This window comes from Ovis canadensis, chromosome 14, assembly GCF_042477335.2.
Source record: "Ovis canadensis isolate MfBH-ARS-UI-01 breed Bighorn chromosome 14, ARS-UI_OviCan_v2, whole genome shotgun sequence".
Classification (NCBI taxonomy): domain Eukaryota; kingdom Metazoa; phylum Chordata; class Mammalia; order Artiodactyla; family Bovidae; genus Ovis; species Ovis canadensis.
The window spans coordinates 65,675,924-65,694,322 of NC_091258.1; the positions used below are offsets into that span (position 1 = coordinate 65,675,924).

General features: G+C 54.6%; 1 protein-coding gene across 3 annotated transcripts in view; it reads left to right on the plus strand.

The window, feature by feature from the left end:
* The window catches only part of NECTIN2 (nectin cell adhesion molecule 2), a 33,162-nt gene extending 15,287 nt beyond the window's left edge, over positions 1–17,875 (plus strand). Inside the window, exons 3-10 of one of the 3 annotated variants that reach the window (XM_069551050.1) lie at positions 2,812–3,108; positions 4,268–4,385; positions 5,124–5,272; positions 12,367–12,520; positions 15,666–15,729; positions 15,835–15,921; positions 16,792–17,045; positions 17,570–17,875. In XM_069551050.1, the coding sequence (XP_069407151.1) occupies positions 2,812–3,108; positions 4,268–4,385; positions 5,124–5,272; positions 12,367–12,520; positions 15,666–15,729; positions 15,835–15,921; positions 16,792–17,045; positions 17,570–17,843 (1,397 nt within the window). In that variant the 3' untranslated portion in view covers positions 17,844–17,875. Of the gene's footprint in view, positions 1–2,811; positions 3,109–4,267; positions 4,386–5,123; positions 5,273–8,957; positions 9,714–12,366; positions 12,521–15,665; positions 15,730–15,834; positions 15,922–16,791; positions 17,368–17,569 lie in introns of those variants that run through there. The other 2 variants (XM_069551051.1, XM_069551052.1) reach the window with 2 other exon arrangements.
* Positions 17,876–18,399: the final 524 nt, after the last annotated feature.

The window sequence follows — 18,399 nt, forward strand, 5'->3', positions numbered from 1 at the left end:
GCAAGTGCAAAGGCTCTGGGGCAGGGCACACCTGGAAGGTCTGAGGAAAAGCCAGGAAGTCAGTATGGCTGGAGATGAGTGAATGGGGGGCCAGGGAGAGGCAAGGTCAAGGCAGTGATGGGGGAGCACAGATCACAGATGACCTCACGGACCATGAGAAGATGTTGGCTTTTGCCTTGAGAGAACAACAGCTACAGGAGACCCTGAGTAGGGGAGGAAGTGTCGACTTGGGTTTTCACAGGCTATGCAGGCAGTGAGGATGGAGGCTCAGAAAGGTGGCGAGGGCATAAGTCCAGGAGACAGGTGATGGCAGTTAGACCAAAGGGGAGGCAGTGGAGGTAGCCTGATGTCATTGTCTTATGGAAATATTTTAGAGGTCAAGCCAGAGAATAATCAAATTAGCAAACAAAAGGAGCACCAGGATGTTGTAATACTCAGAGTAAGGCCCCAGTGGACTCACGTAAAGAGAATGGTCAGTGAAAGCCTCTTAGTCAAATCCCGACGTGTAAGCAGGAGGCACCCTCAGGGGAAGAATAAAGGCCCAGCAGAGGGAACGGGACAGTCTAGGCAAAGGCTGGGATAAGAGAAACGGACTGGCACATTCTAGGAACAGACAGGAGGCTAGTGGCAAGGGCTTGAGTGGGCCTCAACGAGGCAAGGAACCAACAGGGCCAGCTTACACGAACCTTATAGACAAGAGGCCAGGTGGCTGGAATTCATCTGTTGTTTTTTTTTTTCCCCCGTGCTGAGCAGCTTGGAGAATCTCAGTTTCCCAACCAGGGATTGAACCCACACCCTTGGCGGTGAAAGCATGGAGTTCTAATCACTGGTGGACCACCAGAGAATTCCCTTCATCTGAAATGTTATTTGGAGCCATAAGATGGTTTCAAATCATAAGAACACCCTGACCAGGGTCTTGAAATTCTCTTTTTTTAAAAAAGGAGGGGTCACTGGCAGGACTTCCCTGGCGGTCTCGTGGTTAAGAATCCACCTGCCAGTGCAGGGGACATGAGTTCAATCCCTGGTCCTGGAAGATCCCACATGCTGTGGAGCAACCTAGCCCATGCACCCCAACTACTGAGCCCATGCTCTACGATAAGAGAAGCCACCACCACGAGAGGCCTGTGCACTGCAACCAAGCGTGGTCCCCACTCAACGCAGTTAGAGAGAACCCGCCTGCAGCAACAAAGACCCAGAGCAGCCAAAGATAAATAAAAGGAAAAAGAAAAAGATCAGCTTGCTGCCAGGGTCAGGGAGGGGTGGTGGGCATGGGGCGTCAGAAGAGTAGGCAAAGGCAGAAGGAAGCAAGGAGACAGGTGAGAGGAGGCGTTGGTTTGGAAGAGGGAAGAAGCAGGGAGGAGTGGGGAAAGGAGTGGAATAAACAGAGAAGTGAAATAGTCACCCTTCTGGGAGGTGTAGTGGGTGCTTGTCCGTGAACCAAGGGATGAGGAGGAGGAGGAAGAACTCCCAGCCTTCCGGCTCCAACAGGAAGTGACCAGCATGACCACTTAGCGAACTGTGGAAGAGTCAGGGAAGGCATCTTTTCAAAGGATGCTATTTCTTGCTAAATCTTGGCGATCCCCTGGGGTCCCACCTTCCTCCAGCAACTCCGAAGAAGCCACATCACTCTGGATACGTCCCCCCCACCCGCTCTGAGCTCCAGAGAGTTGGAGAAGTGTACGCTGCAGTGTCCCTCAGTACACACTTCCCTTCCCAAGGAACCCTGAGACCACAGTTGTTTCACACAGTAACCCACTCTCCTCCCCGTCTTTCTCAAAGGCCTCTCTTTGTCTGCCATCATTTGTTCTATTAAGTAGAGATCACTTACTACCAGGCACCAGGTGCCTATCAAAGCACAGAGCAGAATAGTGAAACCGCTACTTTCTTGGGGAGTCCAACTTCAGGGAAGTTTCTATGAGAAAGTGAGTCCGGCATCTGGAAAAGGAGGAGGAGCAAGACAAGAAGAGAAGATGCCAGAACATTCCAGGCAGTGCAAGTCACTAAAGACCCCGCAGTGGGCAGGAGCAGGGACCAGGGACAGGTAGTGATGCAGGTCAGAACTTGAGGGGACTGTCTGGTTGTGAGCACACATCAGTAACTGTGGTTGGCATTATTATTCCTCATGGAGGTTTTACCCCGCCTAATATTTTTCCATGTCTCCCAGGAGGATGGGTGAAAAGGGCAGAAAATGTCCAGCTTTGGGGATCTCCACTGCCTCTATCTCACTTCTGGGCCGAAATCTAGCGGTGATGACCGGAGAAGTGGAAGTTCTTTTCAGCTGGACCTTTGAGCTGCATTGTTCTGCTTTGGCTCTTCGCTTAAAACCACAGCTTCATCCAGGCTTGTGGACACCGTCTGCTTTACTAGCAGAGCAGACCAGAAAATGCATTGTACTATAACGGCTAACACTTAGATAGCACAGTGAGTGTCAAGCACTGTCCAAAGCGCCTTATATGTCAATTTATTTCATCTCTGTGGTGGGTCCTATTACTATCCCCACTTTACAAAAGAGGAACCTGACGTAGAGGGTTGAAAATGACTTGTCTAAAGCCATGCGGCCGCAAAGCCCCAAAACTGGGAAGTGAAGCCCTGCAGTTGGGTCTTGGGCCTCCCAGATGACTCAGCTGTAAAGAATCCGCCTGCCAATGCAGGAGATATGGGTTTGATCCCAGGTCTGGAAGATCCCCCGGAGAAGGAAATGGCAATCCATTCCACTCCAGTTGGGACTTAACTGCTCAGCTCCACTGCTGAGGGTGTTTGTTGACTGACTCTAGGTGCGGAGTGACCCACCCCCTCTGTTCCTCTCCCCAGCCCAGCCCCAGAACCATGCTGAGAAACAGGAGGTCACATTCAATCTGGATCCTGTACCCGTGGCCCGCTGTGTCTCCGCGGGCGGCCGACCACCTGCCCGGGTCTCCTGGCTCTCACCCTTGGATGGGGAGGCCAAAGAGACCCAGGGATCGGGGCCCCTGCCTGGCACAGTCACCATCACTAGTCGCTACACTGTGACACCCTTGAGCGAAGCAGACGGGGTCAAGGTCATCTGCAAAGTGGAACATGAGAGCTTCCAGGAGCCCAAACTGCTGCCAGTGATTCTCTCCGTGCGCTGTGAGTACATCAGGCTGTGACCGCTCCTCCGCCCCAAAACACTGGCTCCTCTGGGGCACCGTCTCCGCGATCCCGGAGTGTGGTCTACACTGGCACTCTGGATCAACTTCTGCACTGCCTTCCTGCCCGTTGTCTACACTAGCTTCACTAGGCTCTCAACTTATTGCCGCAGTCAATGGCACATCAGAATGGGCTGGCAAGGGTCAGTTTTGTACATTTCTTCCCAGTTCCACGTCCATTAAGGGTTACTGGTTGCTTGAATCAACTGTGGGGAGTATTTATACCAAGAGAATTGACAAACACAGCAAACTAGGGCTATCCCTTGATTTTGTAACCAGCATACAGGTGCCCCCAGCAATCTCTTCTGGCCCCCATGGACCCCAGCTGACACTGCTCCTTCACTGTTGTGTATCAACTACTTTGTCTCCTCGGCCCAGGCCGGTATTGCTTATGCACACCTCCCCACTCGTACTGTCTGAGCTGGCTCCCTGGGCACTGTCTATACTGACTCGCCTGGGGTCTCTACACCAACTTCTGCCCGAATGTGGCTACACTGATCCCTGTGGACCCTGTCGACACGCTGTGCTGTGGTCAATGTTGTTAGTGGCAACGGTGGTGGGGGTTTTGCGGGATCTTAGTTCCCCCACCACGGACTGAACCCAGAGCGATGCCAGTGAAAGCACCAAGTCCTAACCACTGGACCCTGTGAATACCGACCCCTTCCCATATGTACTGAGCTCACTCTTCCCCAAACTGCTTACCCTGACACCCCCCACCCCGATATTCCCCAGAGAGGCTCTTCTGGCATTCTCCCCACAGACTCTGCCAAATAGTTACCTTAGCAGCTTTTCCAACCGCATACCCCAACTCAGCATTTTCTATACTAGCTCCCCAGACAATGCCTTCAGTTAAACTAATTCCCTAATCTGCTCTGGGCATGTCAGAAATGACACACATTATCTCTAGTGGCTGGCTCGGGTGCTGCCTGCACTGAACAATAACTTCCTCAGAATGGCCCTCAGTGAAGTCCCTGGGCGGTCTCTGAGCAGGCATTGTCCCTGGGCCCACCCTGTTCTTTTGGATTCTTATCTGTCTACTCACTTGTCACCCCTTCTGGAATTCACCTGGTCACTGAGCCAGTCCCCCCTATTTCCTGCAGACCCCCCCCAGGTCTCCATATCTGGCTATGACGACAACTGGTACATCGGCCGTAGTGAGGCCACCCTGAACTGTAACGTCCGAAGCAAACCAGAGCCCACGGGCTACGACTGGAGCACGTGAGTCCTGTTTGGAGCCAGACTCCTGGGTCTGGGGGAGGAGGGGCTGGGGACATGGACTCCTGGGGCTGAGGGAGGAGGGGCTGGGGGCTGGATCCTAGGTCTGGGGGAGGAGGAGCTGGGGGCTGGATCCTGGGTCTGGGGAGGTGGGGCTGGGAGCCTGGACTCCTGGGTCTGAGGGAGGAGGGGCTGAGGGGCTGGACTCCTGAGGCTTGGGGAGGAGGGGCTGGGGGGCTGGACTCCTGGGTCAAGGGGAGGAGGGGATAGGGGTCTGGACTCCTGGGCCTGGAGGAGGATGGGCTGGGGGGCTGGACTCCTGGGGCTGAGGGAGGAGGGGCTGGGAGCCTGGACCCCTGGGCCTGGGGGAGGATGGGCTGGGAGCCTGGACCCCTGGGTCTGGGGGAGGAGGGGCTGGGGGTCTGGACTCCTGGGTCTGGAGGAGGATGGGCTGGGGGGCTGGACTCCTGGGGCTAAGGGAGGAGGGGCTGGGAGCCTGGACCCCTGGGTCTGAGGAAGGAGGGGCTGGGGGCTCAGACTCCTGTGTCATGAGAAAGGAACACCGGAGGCCAGAGGCCTGCAACGTAAGTCCCCCAGGAGGAGGGAGCTGGCAGTTTGGGGTGTCAAGGAGTAAGTTTCAAGGCTGTGGAGCTTGGCTCTTGAGGGTTGTGTCATTAGGGACCAGATCTGGGCCCCCCGTGGACCATGCTGTCCCTCTCACATGACCCCCACACCCTCTAGGACTTCGGGTGTCTTCCCAGCCTCAGCAGTGGCCCAGGGCCCCAAGCTGATCGTCCACTCAGTGGACCGGCTCTTCAACACCACTTTCATCTGCACCGCTACCAACGCCGTGGGCACCGGCCGAGCCGAGCAGGTGGTCCTCGTTCGAGGTGAGTGGGTCTTGGGGTGGTGTGACGACAGGGCCTGCTCCCCGAGTGTTCCTCCCACTGGGCTCTGGGGCTGTGTGGGGGTCTGTGCCGCCGACCTGGGGTGGGCTACACCCACCTCACCGATGTGGGGCATGGCTTTTATCCCCCGCCCCAGGTGGAGTCTGGATTGGGGTGACTGGGTAGGTGCTGGCAGGAGTTAGGAACTTGAGGCCTGAGAAGGGTCGTTAGGAAGAGATCCAGGGTAACTGGCCCAGCCTCCAGCCAACGAGACACACCCATGGGAATCAGACAACTCAGTCACGGGAGGGCAGCTGGAGGAACACTCAGAGACAATAGACTTTTTACAGGGAGGGCTGGCCGGTACCAGCCGGAAACCAGTTTGCGTGTGTGTGTTGAGATGTTTGTGTTCCTGGAGGTGGTATTTTGGGTTTGTTTTGGTTTTTGTTCTTTTGTTGGCCTGCCGCTCAGCTGACGGGATCTTAGTTCCCCGACCAGGGACCAAAACCAGGCCCATGGCAGTGAAAGCCTGGGGTGCTAGCCAGTGGAGCGCCAGGCAACTCCCTGGAGGTGGTATTTTGGAAACAGTGGCCGGTGTGTCTGGCAGTCAGAAGTGCTCTGAGTCTCCCTGACGGGACCCAAGATACACAGCTGGAGAGGGAAAAAGTGAAAGGAAATGAAGCCCAGGTGCAGGCTGATGGAAATGGGGTTAAAATCACAGCTGTAGACTGTGATGCTTACAGGGAGCCAGGGGGCCTTGGTGTGCCCCCCCATCTCAGAAATACAACCAAAGACAAACTCAGAGTCACCCGTGTGAAGACAGACAGACACACACACTGGAGATGGGTGGAAGCAGGCCCCTCGCTGCGACAATCACAACACACACACGCACACACACACACACACACACACACACACATGTCTAGAAAGACACCTACGTGAAAACGGATCCTCAACCCACACCCACCCCCCAAAAAATGAAAACGGATCCCTCTTGAGGAATTCCGACACGTGCCAGGGAGATGTGACGCAGCCGTTGAGAAACACTGCCACAAACCACACGCCCAGAGAGACCACTGGCCCACCCTCAGCACGCCTCACACACTCAGGTCCACAAACACACACACCTGGAGGGAGACACCGCCACACAGACACGCAGCAAGCCCACACGGGGAAACGCCGTCACCCCGATGCTGAGAGGGAGACTTGAAGACATTCTCAAGGGCACGCCCTCGGAAACTCCAGAAATGCCGCTGTGGAGCTTCTGTCAACAAATCATCCTCTGACAAGTTATTTGCTGAGGTTTCCTCTTGGCCAGCCATTCTCCTTGATGTTGGGAATACAGCGATGACCCAGTCAGAGTCCTGCCCTCCAAGGCACACCCAGAGGAGGGTCAGCTCCACCCACCCAGCAAGGTGCCCAACTGGAAATACGCCCCCTGAACTGTACCCCAGATACACACCCACCCGAAAAACCGGTCTCTCCGCCCACACTGGGCCCGTGGGGCTGGAGCCTGCAGGACCCAGACAGTGTCACGCTGAAAGGCCATGGGAGAAACACACAGCCACAAAAGCAGGGACGCTGCCCCCGAAACAGCCAGAAACCCCAGGAACGCCCACCACTGGCAACCCCCAAGGTGAACGCACCACCATCAGAGTTCAGCCTTGGACAGGCAGTAGTCACCCAGTGAAGCACACGTACCTGGGTGAGTGGGGTGCGCACAAAATCACACACCCGTGGAAACACCCCCCTCCCCCGCAAAGGCAACCGAAGACCCACAGGCAGTCAAAAACACCGTTGCAAAGTCACACACCTACAGATGGACTCCAGCCGATGGGGGTACTCTCTGAGCACTCTAGAAATTCAGTCAAAGGTAGTGATGTGTCAACAGAGGGCCTTGCCCGGAGAGGAGATTCACTCACAGCTCCTGGCAAAGTCACCTCAGAGGGATTCTCAGAGACGCCTCCCGTTCCTCACGTGCACACAGACCCACACAGTCCATCACACTCCATTTGGGGCTCACACCAGAGAAAACAAGTACACAGGCCACACCGCAGGCTAGACGTTGCTTCAGAAACTTCTGACCCTAAGACAGGAGCACGCTCAGCCAGCACCTCCAAAATACTACCTTCAGTAACGCGGACACACGTCCCGACACGTGTGAAAACTGGCCTCCAGACTTCACCGTACAGTCTTTCCCGCCTTCACCCAGGGTGCAGGAGTAGACATATATCCCCGCCAGAAGTTTCACAGAGTATTGTTGGCCCTTTACCTTTGAGGTGGACTTTTTCTCTTCTGTTTTACTGTTGTTTGCACTGGTTTGACAGCCCGCTAGGTCATGACCGCCACCCCACCCCACTCCAGTAAACGTGGGGAGGGGAGGGTCAGGTGTGAGCAGGTCCCTCCCTGGTCTCTCCCACTCAGGCCCTGCATGCCAGGGTGGGGGAAGGCAAGTATGTGATAAGATGCTGGTTGCATCTGTGGGCCCCAGACGCCCTCTCCCTCATCCTCACTCCTCCCCGATTAGCGCTCCCCTGCTTCCTTCTCTACCCACCCCGCCCTCCCCTCCCACCAGCTCAGCCTCAGCAGGGAGAAGAAACCCCTGGGACTGTGGGCTTAAAGAGTGCCATTTTCCACCTTGGGGATGGGGTGGGGGGCTCAATCTCCTCAGTCCCCTTCTCTCAAGTGCTCAGAGCTTTGGGATCCAACAGCCTCAGGCTCAAACGCATCTCTGCTTCTTTCTGGCTGGATCAGCCACAAGATTCTGTGACCCTGACCTCAGAGTTTCTGAGAGGGAGTGCCAAATTCAGATGCCTACAAGGTCCTGGCGAGTGACAGGGTGGCCAGGTGTGGGACTCTGTTCCCGGAGTCCGCAGCCTCACTCAGCCGCAGCCCATCACCAGGTGGAGGAGACGAGAGTGTGATAGTGCCAGATCTGATTTTTTTTTTTTTTTGCCGTAAAAGAAATGTGGAATTTTCAGTGAAATGACCAGTGCTTTAAATGCTGGGTAGCGAGCTGTTGTTTCACGTGTGCACGTGTGTATGTGTGTGTTGGTTTTTGCTTTTGTCTCCGCGTGGCTCGGCTGGTGGGCTCTCAGTTCCCCGACCAGAGATTGAACCTATGCCCCTATAGCAGGGCTTCCCAGGTGGCTCACTGGTAAAGAATCCGCCTGCCAGTGCAGGAGACGCAGAAGACTCGGATTCTACCCCTGAGTCAGGAAGATTCCCTGGAGGAGGAAATGGCAGCCCACTCCAGTATTCTTGCCCAGAGAATCCCACGGACAGAGGAGCCTGGCGGGCTGCAGTCCATGGGGTCACAAAGAGTCCAAACTATGGCTGAGTGACTGAGCAATGCCCTGCAGTGGAAGCGCGGAGTCTTAACCATTAGACGGCCAGGGAATCCCTAGCAATCGTCATTTTGGTTTTGTGTTTGTTATTTCGGGAGTCTTTTCTTTTTTTTCTGTCTTGTTAGCAAAGCACTAGGCAGGTGTAAGGAAACCCATCTGGGGGAGGGCACCCACTGGCGCGGAGAGTGAGCGGGGCTCTCCCTTCCCTCCCCGCCTCCCTGTTGCCTCCCCAGTTCCCAGCCCTGCCCTGCTGCGTCCTGTCTCCCCCGCCCCCCACCTCCAGATGTCTCCTCTTGACCTCGTGTCTCCCTCTCTCTCTCACCCCTCTTCTCTCTCCTCAGACACCCCCCGGGCCTCGTCTCAAGGCACGGGCCCAGTGGTGTGGGGGGCTGTGGGGGGGACACTGCTGGTGCTGCTGCTTCTGGCTGGGGGGTCCTTGGCCTTCATCCTGCTGAGGGTGAGGAGAAGGAAGAGCCCCGGAGGAGGAGGAGACGGCGGCACAGGAGGGTCCTGCGACCCGAAAACTCAGGTGTTTGGGAATGGGGGTCCCGTCTTCTGGACGCCCGTGGACCCTGGCCCCCTGAGGCCACAGGGCAAGGATGAGGAGGATGAGGACGAGGAGGAGAAGGCAGAGAAAGGCCTCATGTTGCCGCCGCCCCCGGCGCTGGAGGACGACTTGGAGTCCCAGCTGGACGGCTCTCTCATCTCCCGGCGGGCGATTTACGTGTGACCCCACTCACCCCCCACCACCACCCCCCCCCCCCCAGGCAGACAGACAGACAGACTGAGACAGACACAGCACTGCGCACACCGGCCAGCCAAGGGCCCAGGGCTGGTTGAACTCGTTTGTCCGGAACACACTGGAGTTCAAGGCTACCTCCCGCTTCCTTCCCTGGGATGTAGAGGGCGCTGGAATATCATACACTGGACTTCTGACTCCTGGCCGCAAGGAGCAGGGGACGGCCCCCCCGGGGGAGGGGGGCGCTGGAGAATGGGGACCCACAGAGCACCACCCCCCACAGAGACTCTTGGTTCGGGCTCCAGCCTGCCATGGCCCCATGACACTCAGGAGTTAATAAACGCTTTGGAGGAAAACATCCCGGGGTGTCTTGTAATACATCAGACCCCCTCTTTGGGGGGTGGGACAGGGACTGCTAGGTCCCAGCGGGTGGGTGCTGGAGACGGGAAGCGTGGTGGGGGCTAGACTTGGGGAGGCTGATGGAAGGGAGAACTCTGGTCACTTGGGTCCTTGAAGGACACATTGGATGTCCAAGCCGTCTGAGGCCCGGGGAGCTGGGCTCAGGGGCTGGCGCTTGGATGCGGGGCTTCCAGAACAGCCTTCCCAGGCAGAGTGGCCAGACTGGCCGGAGAACTGAGTTTCTGGGCCCAATGGGGCTGAGATCGTGGACTCCTGGGCCCTCAGGGGTGGTGAGGGCCTGGAATCTGATCCTCTGGGGGCATCTCAGACCCGACCTCCTGGAGTCTGCTGAGGACATTGGGAGGGAGGACTTGCCACCTGCATTCTTGGGGTGCTAAGAAACCAGGGGAGCCCCACCTGGGGAGGACATCACGTCAGCCTTTCCTACCTTCTTCCTAGTCCCTTATCCCCAGGCTGGGCCCAACGAGGGGCTCTGTATCCTTCTCACTGCCCCCTCTCTCCGTTAGAAAATCTTCCAAACTCGGGCTGGGGACTGTGGTGGGGGGGGGCGGCGAGGAAGGAGGCAAGGTTAAATCCAGTCACTTCCACTCTCCCCAGCCCCACGACCACCCCAGGTGGCCTTCATCTCTGCTCCCAAGGCTGTCCTGGGACTCAGTTAAGGCTGGGCTGCACCCGAACACCTAGCGTGGGGTGAAGCACCCGGGAGACGCTGGGCGAGTCTGCCTCTGCCACCAGCAGAGCGTTCCACTCGCTCTGCGGCGGACACGGCGGTGGCGCGCAGTCAGAGGAGCAGCCTTAGGATGAGCAAGTGTGTGGACTGAGCGCAATTACTCTGATATTTCCCCGACGCTCTGAGAAGCCCTCCAGAGGATGCCAGGCTGTGTAACAGGAAGCCGTGGAAATGGGATGGTCCAGGGATCCAGACAGCATTCCCTCGGGCAGCTTTCTCTCCTCCCCTCTGTAGCGGGGTTGATGGAAGGGGGCGGCCTGTGAGCGGGGCCTCGGCACACTTGTTATTTCCTCTGGCTGTTTACTGTCTGTACCACCCTGTCCTGTCCTGCCCACCTCCTACCCCAGCTGCCGCCTCCTCCCCCACCGGGAGGGCAGTGCCAGGAGCGGGAATGTGGTCGATCTGGCAGACAGTGGTCCCCAAGTGTCCCTGCTGGGCGCCTCCTTATGCATCTAGAAAAACACCAGCTGTGTGCCAGACCCCGTCCCTTGGACCGCACAGTGTGGAAATTGGCAAGTAAACAGGTAATGGCTCAATAATGATTCAGGAAGTGGAAAGTGTTACAAAGGAGAGGTCCAGGATTGTGTAGCGGGGGAGTCACACTTCTCTCCACCCCCTTTTCCTGTGAGGTTGGAGGCCCTCTAATGCTCGGCCCAGGATAACTTCATTCTGTATAATACATGAGGGGTTCTGATCCCAAGCCCAGAATCACGCCTGCCCCCGATTTTCTGCCTTTTTGCTCCATTCCTTGTCACCTCTCTTCCCTTAGCACCACACTCTCCCATCAGCTCTCTGCTCTGCTCCCTCCTGTCCCTAAAAACAACCCGAGACTTCCTCCAGAGGACCTTGGCTCTGGCTGGCGGTTGGCTCTTCCTGGAATGCTCTCATACCCTCATGGCTCGCCCCCTACAGCTACTTCAGGCCTTTGCTCAAACATCTCCCAGTAAGGCGCTCTCTGACTACTTTTGACTACCCTGCTCTGTCACTTAGCACTTCCCTACTATAAGTAAGGTGAATGACACTGGCATTATGTGGCATTATGTGGCATTGCCTTGATATGTGAAAGTGAAAGTGAAGTCTCTCCATCATGTCTGACTCTCTGCGACCCCATGGAGTGTAGCCTACCAGGCTTCTCTGTCCATGGGATTTTCCAGGCAAGAGTACTGGAGTGGGCCGCCATTTCCTTCTCCAGGGGATCTTCCCAACCCAGGGATCGAACCCAGCTCTCCCGCATTGCAGACAGGCACTTTACCATCTGAGCCACCAGGGAAGTATACATATATATGTGTATAATTGGTTTTTTTGGCTGTCCTGGGTCTTCATTGCAGTGCGCGGACTTCTCACTGTGGTGGCTTCTCTTGTTGCAGAGCACGGGGCTCTAGGCATGCAGGCTTCAGGAGTTGCAGCTTGGCGGCTCTAGAGCGTGGGCTCAGTAATTGTGACGCACGGGCTCAGTTGCCCCGCAGGATGTGGAATCTTCCCAGACCAGGGATGGAACCCATGTCCCCCAAACGGGCAGGTGGATTCTTATCCACTTCGACACGAGGGAAGTCCCCCCTATGATTACCCTCTCTCATTTGCCGTCACCTGGCACATTAGCTATTATGTCTGTTTCTCTACTTGTGGCCTCCCTGTCCGACAAAACATTCGTCCCATGGGACTGGCGCTTTTGCATGTTTTGTTCACCATTCTATCGCACAACAAATGCTCAGTGAGGATTAAGTGGATAAAAAGAATGTCCTCTGCCCTTGGGAGAGGTGGTAGGCAGGCAGGTGGTGACTGGAGGGTGGGGTGGGACTGGGAATAAGGCCTTGTGTGGCTTCCTCCTGGAGACTCCCTCACGCTGTCCTCCTTCTTGCAGAGACACCCAACACAGCCGGAGCAGGGGCCACAGGGGGCATCATTGGGGGCATCATCGCTGCCATCATCGCTACTGCTGTGGCCGCCACGGGCATCCTGATCTGCAGGCAGCAGCGGAAGGAGCAGAGGCTGCAGGGGGCAGAGGAGGAGGAGGAGTGAGTGAAGCGTCCTGAGAAGTGGATGGGGGAGGGGTCCCAGGACCAGGGTGCACAGGGTGGGGGAGGAGGCTGGGAGAAAGTCGTCGGTGATGGTTGTGACGCTGAAATGGCTCAGCTTCTCCATACACCAGTGCCGAATCAAATCTCCAAGACAGAATTTGGGATGACTGGCAGGCTACTGTCCAGAGGGTTGCAAAGAATCGGACACCACTGAATCGACTTAGCACGCACCCAGAAAAGAGTAGCTTTATTGCTTTGCTAGGCAAAGGGGGACAGTAGCAGGCTACTGCCCTCAGAACCCAAGTGTCCTAACTTGAGGAAGATATTGAGAAGTTTTATAGTAATTGTTCAAAGAGAGTGTGATCATCCCATGGACATTCTTCTGATGGGTTGGTGTTGAGGTAAGTAGGAGTCAGCAGCATCAAGCTTCAGGTCCAACTGGTCTGGGGTCTGCATGCTTGTGGGCCACTTACCATCATTAATCAGTTGCTTCTCCCACCTGGAGGGGATTTCTTTATCTGCAGAGTAGTTCAAAGATACTGTTGTGTGTGTATCCATTAATAGGGAAACAGGACCTTGGCCCAAGGCTGCTCTTAACTGTTTGTTTCTCCCTGGTCTTGCATCTCCTGCCTTCCCTAAGTAACAACTGCTTGAATCTCCCCACTGGCACTCAGGGAAGGTCATGGAGGCTGAATGCAGGGTGTTTCCTATAAACAAAGAAATGGGGGACACAGAAAGGCCTTGTGCCCCAGGACTCCCACAGGACCCTGCATGGTATCAAACTCTGTGAAACAGAGTGATCCAAAATGACCAGGACTTAAATGGGGTGGAGAGGAGGGCTTATTTCCTAGAAGTCATGGCCATGACAATTCTGCTCTGTGATGTCATCAGAGTCCAGGTTCCTGCTCTCTTGTTGTTCTGCCTTCCCTTCATTCACATTCCAAGATGGCTCCCTTCTCTCTTATCATTGTCTATGGACAGGACAACCAGACATGGCCATCCTGGCCTCAGGGACCACCCTGCCTGCCAGTGGGAAGGGGAAATGGAAATAGAGGGCAGTGCTGTGAGGGAACCATCACATTCTCTCATTTCCCATTGGCCAGGGTCTAGTCACATGGCTGCCCTAGCTGCAGAGGACGCTGGGAAATGTAGTCTTTATTCTGGGTGGCCACATGCCCAGTCAAAATCCGTATTACTGTGAAAAAAGAGGAATATTGGGGCTGTTAGGGGAAACTAGCTCCACTCCTCTCTGCAGAGCACTTGCTATGAGAGGCATCTTGACATCTCAACAGCATCTTATGGAGACTTGATAAGAGGCATCGTGCTTGTGATCTCAGTGAAGCCTCATATCCATCCATTCATTTGTTCATTCAGTAGGTAATTCAGAAAGTATCCCCGTGGGGCGAGGCCCTTAAATTTAGGAACACAACGATGAGACAAAACACTTAAAAGATGTCCAAAGAAGGGCTTCTCTGGTGGCCCAGTAGTTAAGAATCCATCTGCCCACGCAGGGGACACGGATTTGATCCCTTGTCCCACAGGATCCCACACGCTACAGAGCAACCAGTCCTTTGCATCACACACACTGAGCCCGTGTGCCTAGGGCCTGTGCTCTGCAAGAAGAGAAGCCCATGCACCTTAGGGAAGACACAGCACAGCCAAATACATAAATAAGCCTTTAAAAAATGTCCCCAAAATAATAAATTTAAAATGCAAATAAAAGATAGCCACACACATCAATGTATCATATCAAGGAAACCTAAATTCTCAGACAGAGCTAAGGCTACACATCTTCTCAAAAAGGAAACAGGTTCAGAGAGCTGAAATCACTTGCTGAAATTTGTTCAGCAAGAAAGTTTTGGGGGCAAAATGGTTTTGAAATAATGTGACCCAGCGTGTGTAAGGGGAGCACTTGTTAAAAATGCACCTTCCTGGGCTTAACCCCAAACCTACTAAATCAGCACTTTCACAAGAAGGGCTTGGCGTCTATATTAGAACAAGCTCCCTAAGATGGACGTTTGTGAACCAGTCTTAATCATCTAGTCCATGCAAACCAACAACCTGCTGATGTTCTCATCTTCTAAGCCCATGAGACCCAGTGGTGTCTGAGATGGCGCTGGCCTTGAGCTCCTGGGGTTCCCAGTCTGGAGAAGACAGATCCATCCCCAGACAATGACAGTCCAGGATGGCTAGGAATGGGCTAGGGAAACTGAAGGAGCTGAGCGCGGCTACAGAGAGCACCTGACTCAGCCTGAAAGATCAGGGAGGGCTTCCTGGAGGCAGGGACATCTGAGCTGGGGATAGAAGGCGTAGTGAGCACCTGCCATTATTATATATACAGGATACTGTGGCCTGTAGGTGTGCAGAATGAGGGAATTTAATATAGTTTGGGCGACAGGAAAGCGCTTCACTCATTCTTTTCATTCTCTCTCTTTTTAAAATCATTTCTTTGGCTGCGCGGGTCTTCACTGCTGCGCCCCGGCTTCCTCTAGTCGCAGCGAGCAGAGGCTAGTCTCTAGCTATGGCGCAGGCTCCTCATTGTGGGGCTCCTCTTGCTGCAGGGCACGGGTTCTAGGTGCCCTGGCTTCACTGTTTGCAGCCTGTGGCTCTAGATGCAGGCTCAGTAGTTGTGGCCCATGGGTTTATTTGGCTCACGGCACATAGGGTCTTAGTTCCCCGGGCCAGGGATCGAACCCATGTCCCCTGCAGCAGCAGGCAAATTCTTAATCACTGGACCACCATGGAAGTTCTCATTCTGCCTTTCTCCAAATATGTCCTGATACTCCTCATCGTGGGTTCTGGGAACACAGCACAAATCTCATTTTTCTCCCCTCACACTGTTCACAGCGGGATACAATTGTTGAATGAGATCAGAAGTAATATTCAAATACAAACTCAGTACGTGCCCTATTAGAGACACATAGCTAGCTATGATCCTACCACAGGAACTCTGGCTCCTCCTGGAGAGTCAGGAGGACTTCCTGGAAGAAGAGAAATTCATGGAATGAGTAGGAGACAGCAGGGGAAGGGGAGGTGGGTGGTGGAAAAGGGAGATCAGGTAGAGGAAAGAGATGTGCAGTGGCTCTGAAATAGAGGGGTTCTCAGGGCTTAGCCTCCACCTGACTTACCTCCTACCCCACAGACTGGAAGGACCTCCGTCATACAAGCCACCAACCCCAAAGGCAAAGCTGGAGGAACCAGAGATGGTAAGCACTTTCCCTGGAGCCCAGCCTGCCCCCACCTCCCCACCCACCTTCCCCCACTGAGGCCAAGGGGGAGGTCCTGACTTGTCCCTCTCTCTCCCATCAAAGCCCTCCCAGCTTTTCACCCTGGGGGCCTCGGAGCACAGCCCACTCAAGACCCCCTACTTTGATGCTGGTGTCTCATGTGCCGAGCAGGTAGGAACTTGGGAAAGGTCAAGGGTGGATTTGGGATCTGAGTTTAAGGGCCTCCTTACATAAAAGGAGGCTTCCCAGGTGGTGCTAGTGGTAAAGAATCTGCCTGCCAATGCACGAGACGCAGGACTCTGGGTGGGAAAGATCCCCTAGAGTAGGAAATGGCAACTCACTCCAGTATTCTTGCCTGGAGAATCCCATGGACAGAGGAACCTGGCAGGCTACAGCCCACGGAGTCCCACAGAGTTAGATATGACTGAGCACGCACTCAGAATCTTACATAAGAGACCAAGGATTTAAAGGTTACAACTCAAGTTCAGGGCTGTATCTCTGGTCAGAGCTTAGAGGATTGAGATGTATTTAGGATTCAGTGAGGACGGACATGGTTTTGAAAGTCCAAGGACAAGGGATGAGAGTTAAAATCACTCTATCAAAGAGGACCAGTTGAGTATCTCCATTTGCTGGGTACTGTGCCTGGAGTTGGGACAAGACAGACAGTCACTCCCCTCAGTGGCCTGCCGGAGGTCAGGGGGTGGATATTGAGTTTGAGAACAAGTCAAGTTTCAAGGGTAGAGCTTAAGTTTAGGTCAAGATTGAATTCAAAGGCTCATGAGGAAAGACCAGGGTTTCAGTGATCAAAAGAAAAGGAGAGGCTCAGGATCAATGGGGTATGGTCCATGCTCTGGGCTTTGAGTTAAGAACCACCTACATGATTATCCCAATATCAACCCAGGGAACAAGGGTGACATAGGGTGAGGTCTGTTCTGGTTGGCATGGGGAGACGGTGGTCAGGGTTTGCGGGTTAAGGAGCAAACTGGGATTCTGTGTCATGCTCAAGAGGTAACCTTGGGTTCATTCCCTCCCCATTCCCAGGAAATGCCTCGATACCATGAGCTGCCCACCTTGGAAGAGCGGTCAGGGCCCCTGATCCTTGGGGCCACAAGCCTGGGGTCCCCCATCCTGGTGCCCCCAGGGCCGCCTGCTGTGGAGAGGGTCTCCCTGGATCTAGAGGACGAGGAGGAGGAGGAAGACTACATGGACAAGATCAACCCCATCTATGACGCCCTGTCCTACTCCAGCCCCCCCGAGGCCTACCAGGGCAAAGGCTTTGTCATGTCCCGGGCCATGTACGTGTGAGCCACCATGGCCTTGCCCTTTCACCTCTCATTTTCTGATATCTTAACTTTCTGTCAGGGATCTGACCTCGGGCCCAGCCACTGTCAGTTAGCACACATGCATCTCATCATCACCATCTATCTTGGTGGCTCCACTGTGACCTCTAATCAATGATCTCTGATTCAGAGAAACTGGCCATGATGATGGAAACCTGATAAGCTTAGGAGGGGCTGGAGAAGGTAGATTTCTGCACACACTCTTACCCAAGGATTCACCAGACATAGATTATACCTCTCATGACCCACCATCTCCAGACTCCTCCCAAATCCCAAAGAAGACCCCAGACCTGATATTTCCCCAGGCAGTAACTCCTAATAGATCTGCTGGGGTGGGTGTTGGGGACATTCTGCTGCTCAGACCTGAGCCCTCCAGGCGGCAGAACCTCTGTCACCCATTCCCCTCCCTGTCCCCTAAAGGTGGAGGGAGGGGATTCCCCAGCCCAAAGCAGAACTTCCCCATCTCCTCCCTCCTGCAGGCAGGAGTCTCAGGGTACCGACCCTTCTTCCCTGTGCCCCGACTACCCCAATTCCTGTCTCCAGAGAATTAAGCCCCAGCTCAGGGCTACATGGGGTGAGCCTCATGCAGAGTGTGCCTTGCTGATGCCAACCTTGGAAGAAGAATCTGCTGTTACTTTGAAGACTACTGAGCCCTTTTACTCCTGCCCAATGAGACTGGACCCAAACATCTCCTTGGGGGTTGGGGGGAGTGGATCGTCTGGATTAGGGATGGGGATGTGGTTTTTAATATAGCATTTCCTACAAAATATGAGTTTGTACTTTGACCAGGTCTCTACTGGTGTTTTCTGTGGGCTGTTTAAGGGATAGGGGTGGAACATAATGGGTAATGAGTGGGGGGTGGGGGAGAGGTGTGGCTCAGGGTCCAGGGCTTGAGGGAATCAGTAGACTAGAAGTTAAGATAGGTTACAGACAAAAAGAAAAGGACCAAAGATATGAAAGAGATAAGTGAGGGGATAATGAGCAAAAATGCATAAGCCATGGTTAATGGAAGGAGCGGGAGGAGTCCAGGGCATAAGCAAAAATAATCTACAACAGCAGTCCAATGGATAATCAGTTCAGTTCAGTTCAGTCACTCAGTCATGTCCGACTCTTTGCAACCCCATGAATCGCAGCACGCCAGGCCTCCCTGTCCATCACCAACTCCCGGAGTTCACTCAGACTCATGTCCATCGAGTCCGTGATGCCATCCAGCCATCTCATCCTCGGTCGTCCCCTTCTCCTCCTGCCCCCAATCCCTCCCAGAAAATCAGAGTCTTTTCCAATGAGTCAACTCTTCGCATGAGGTGGC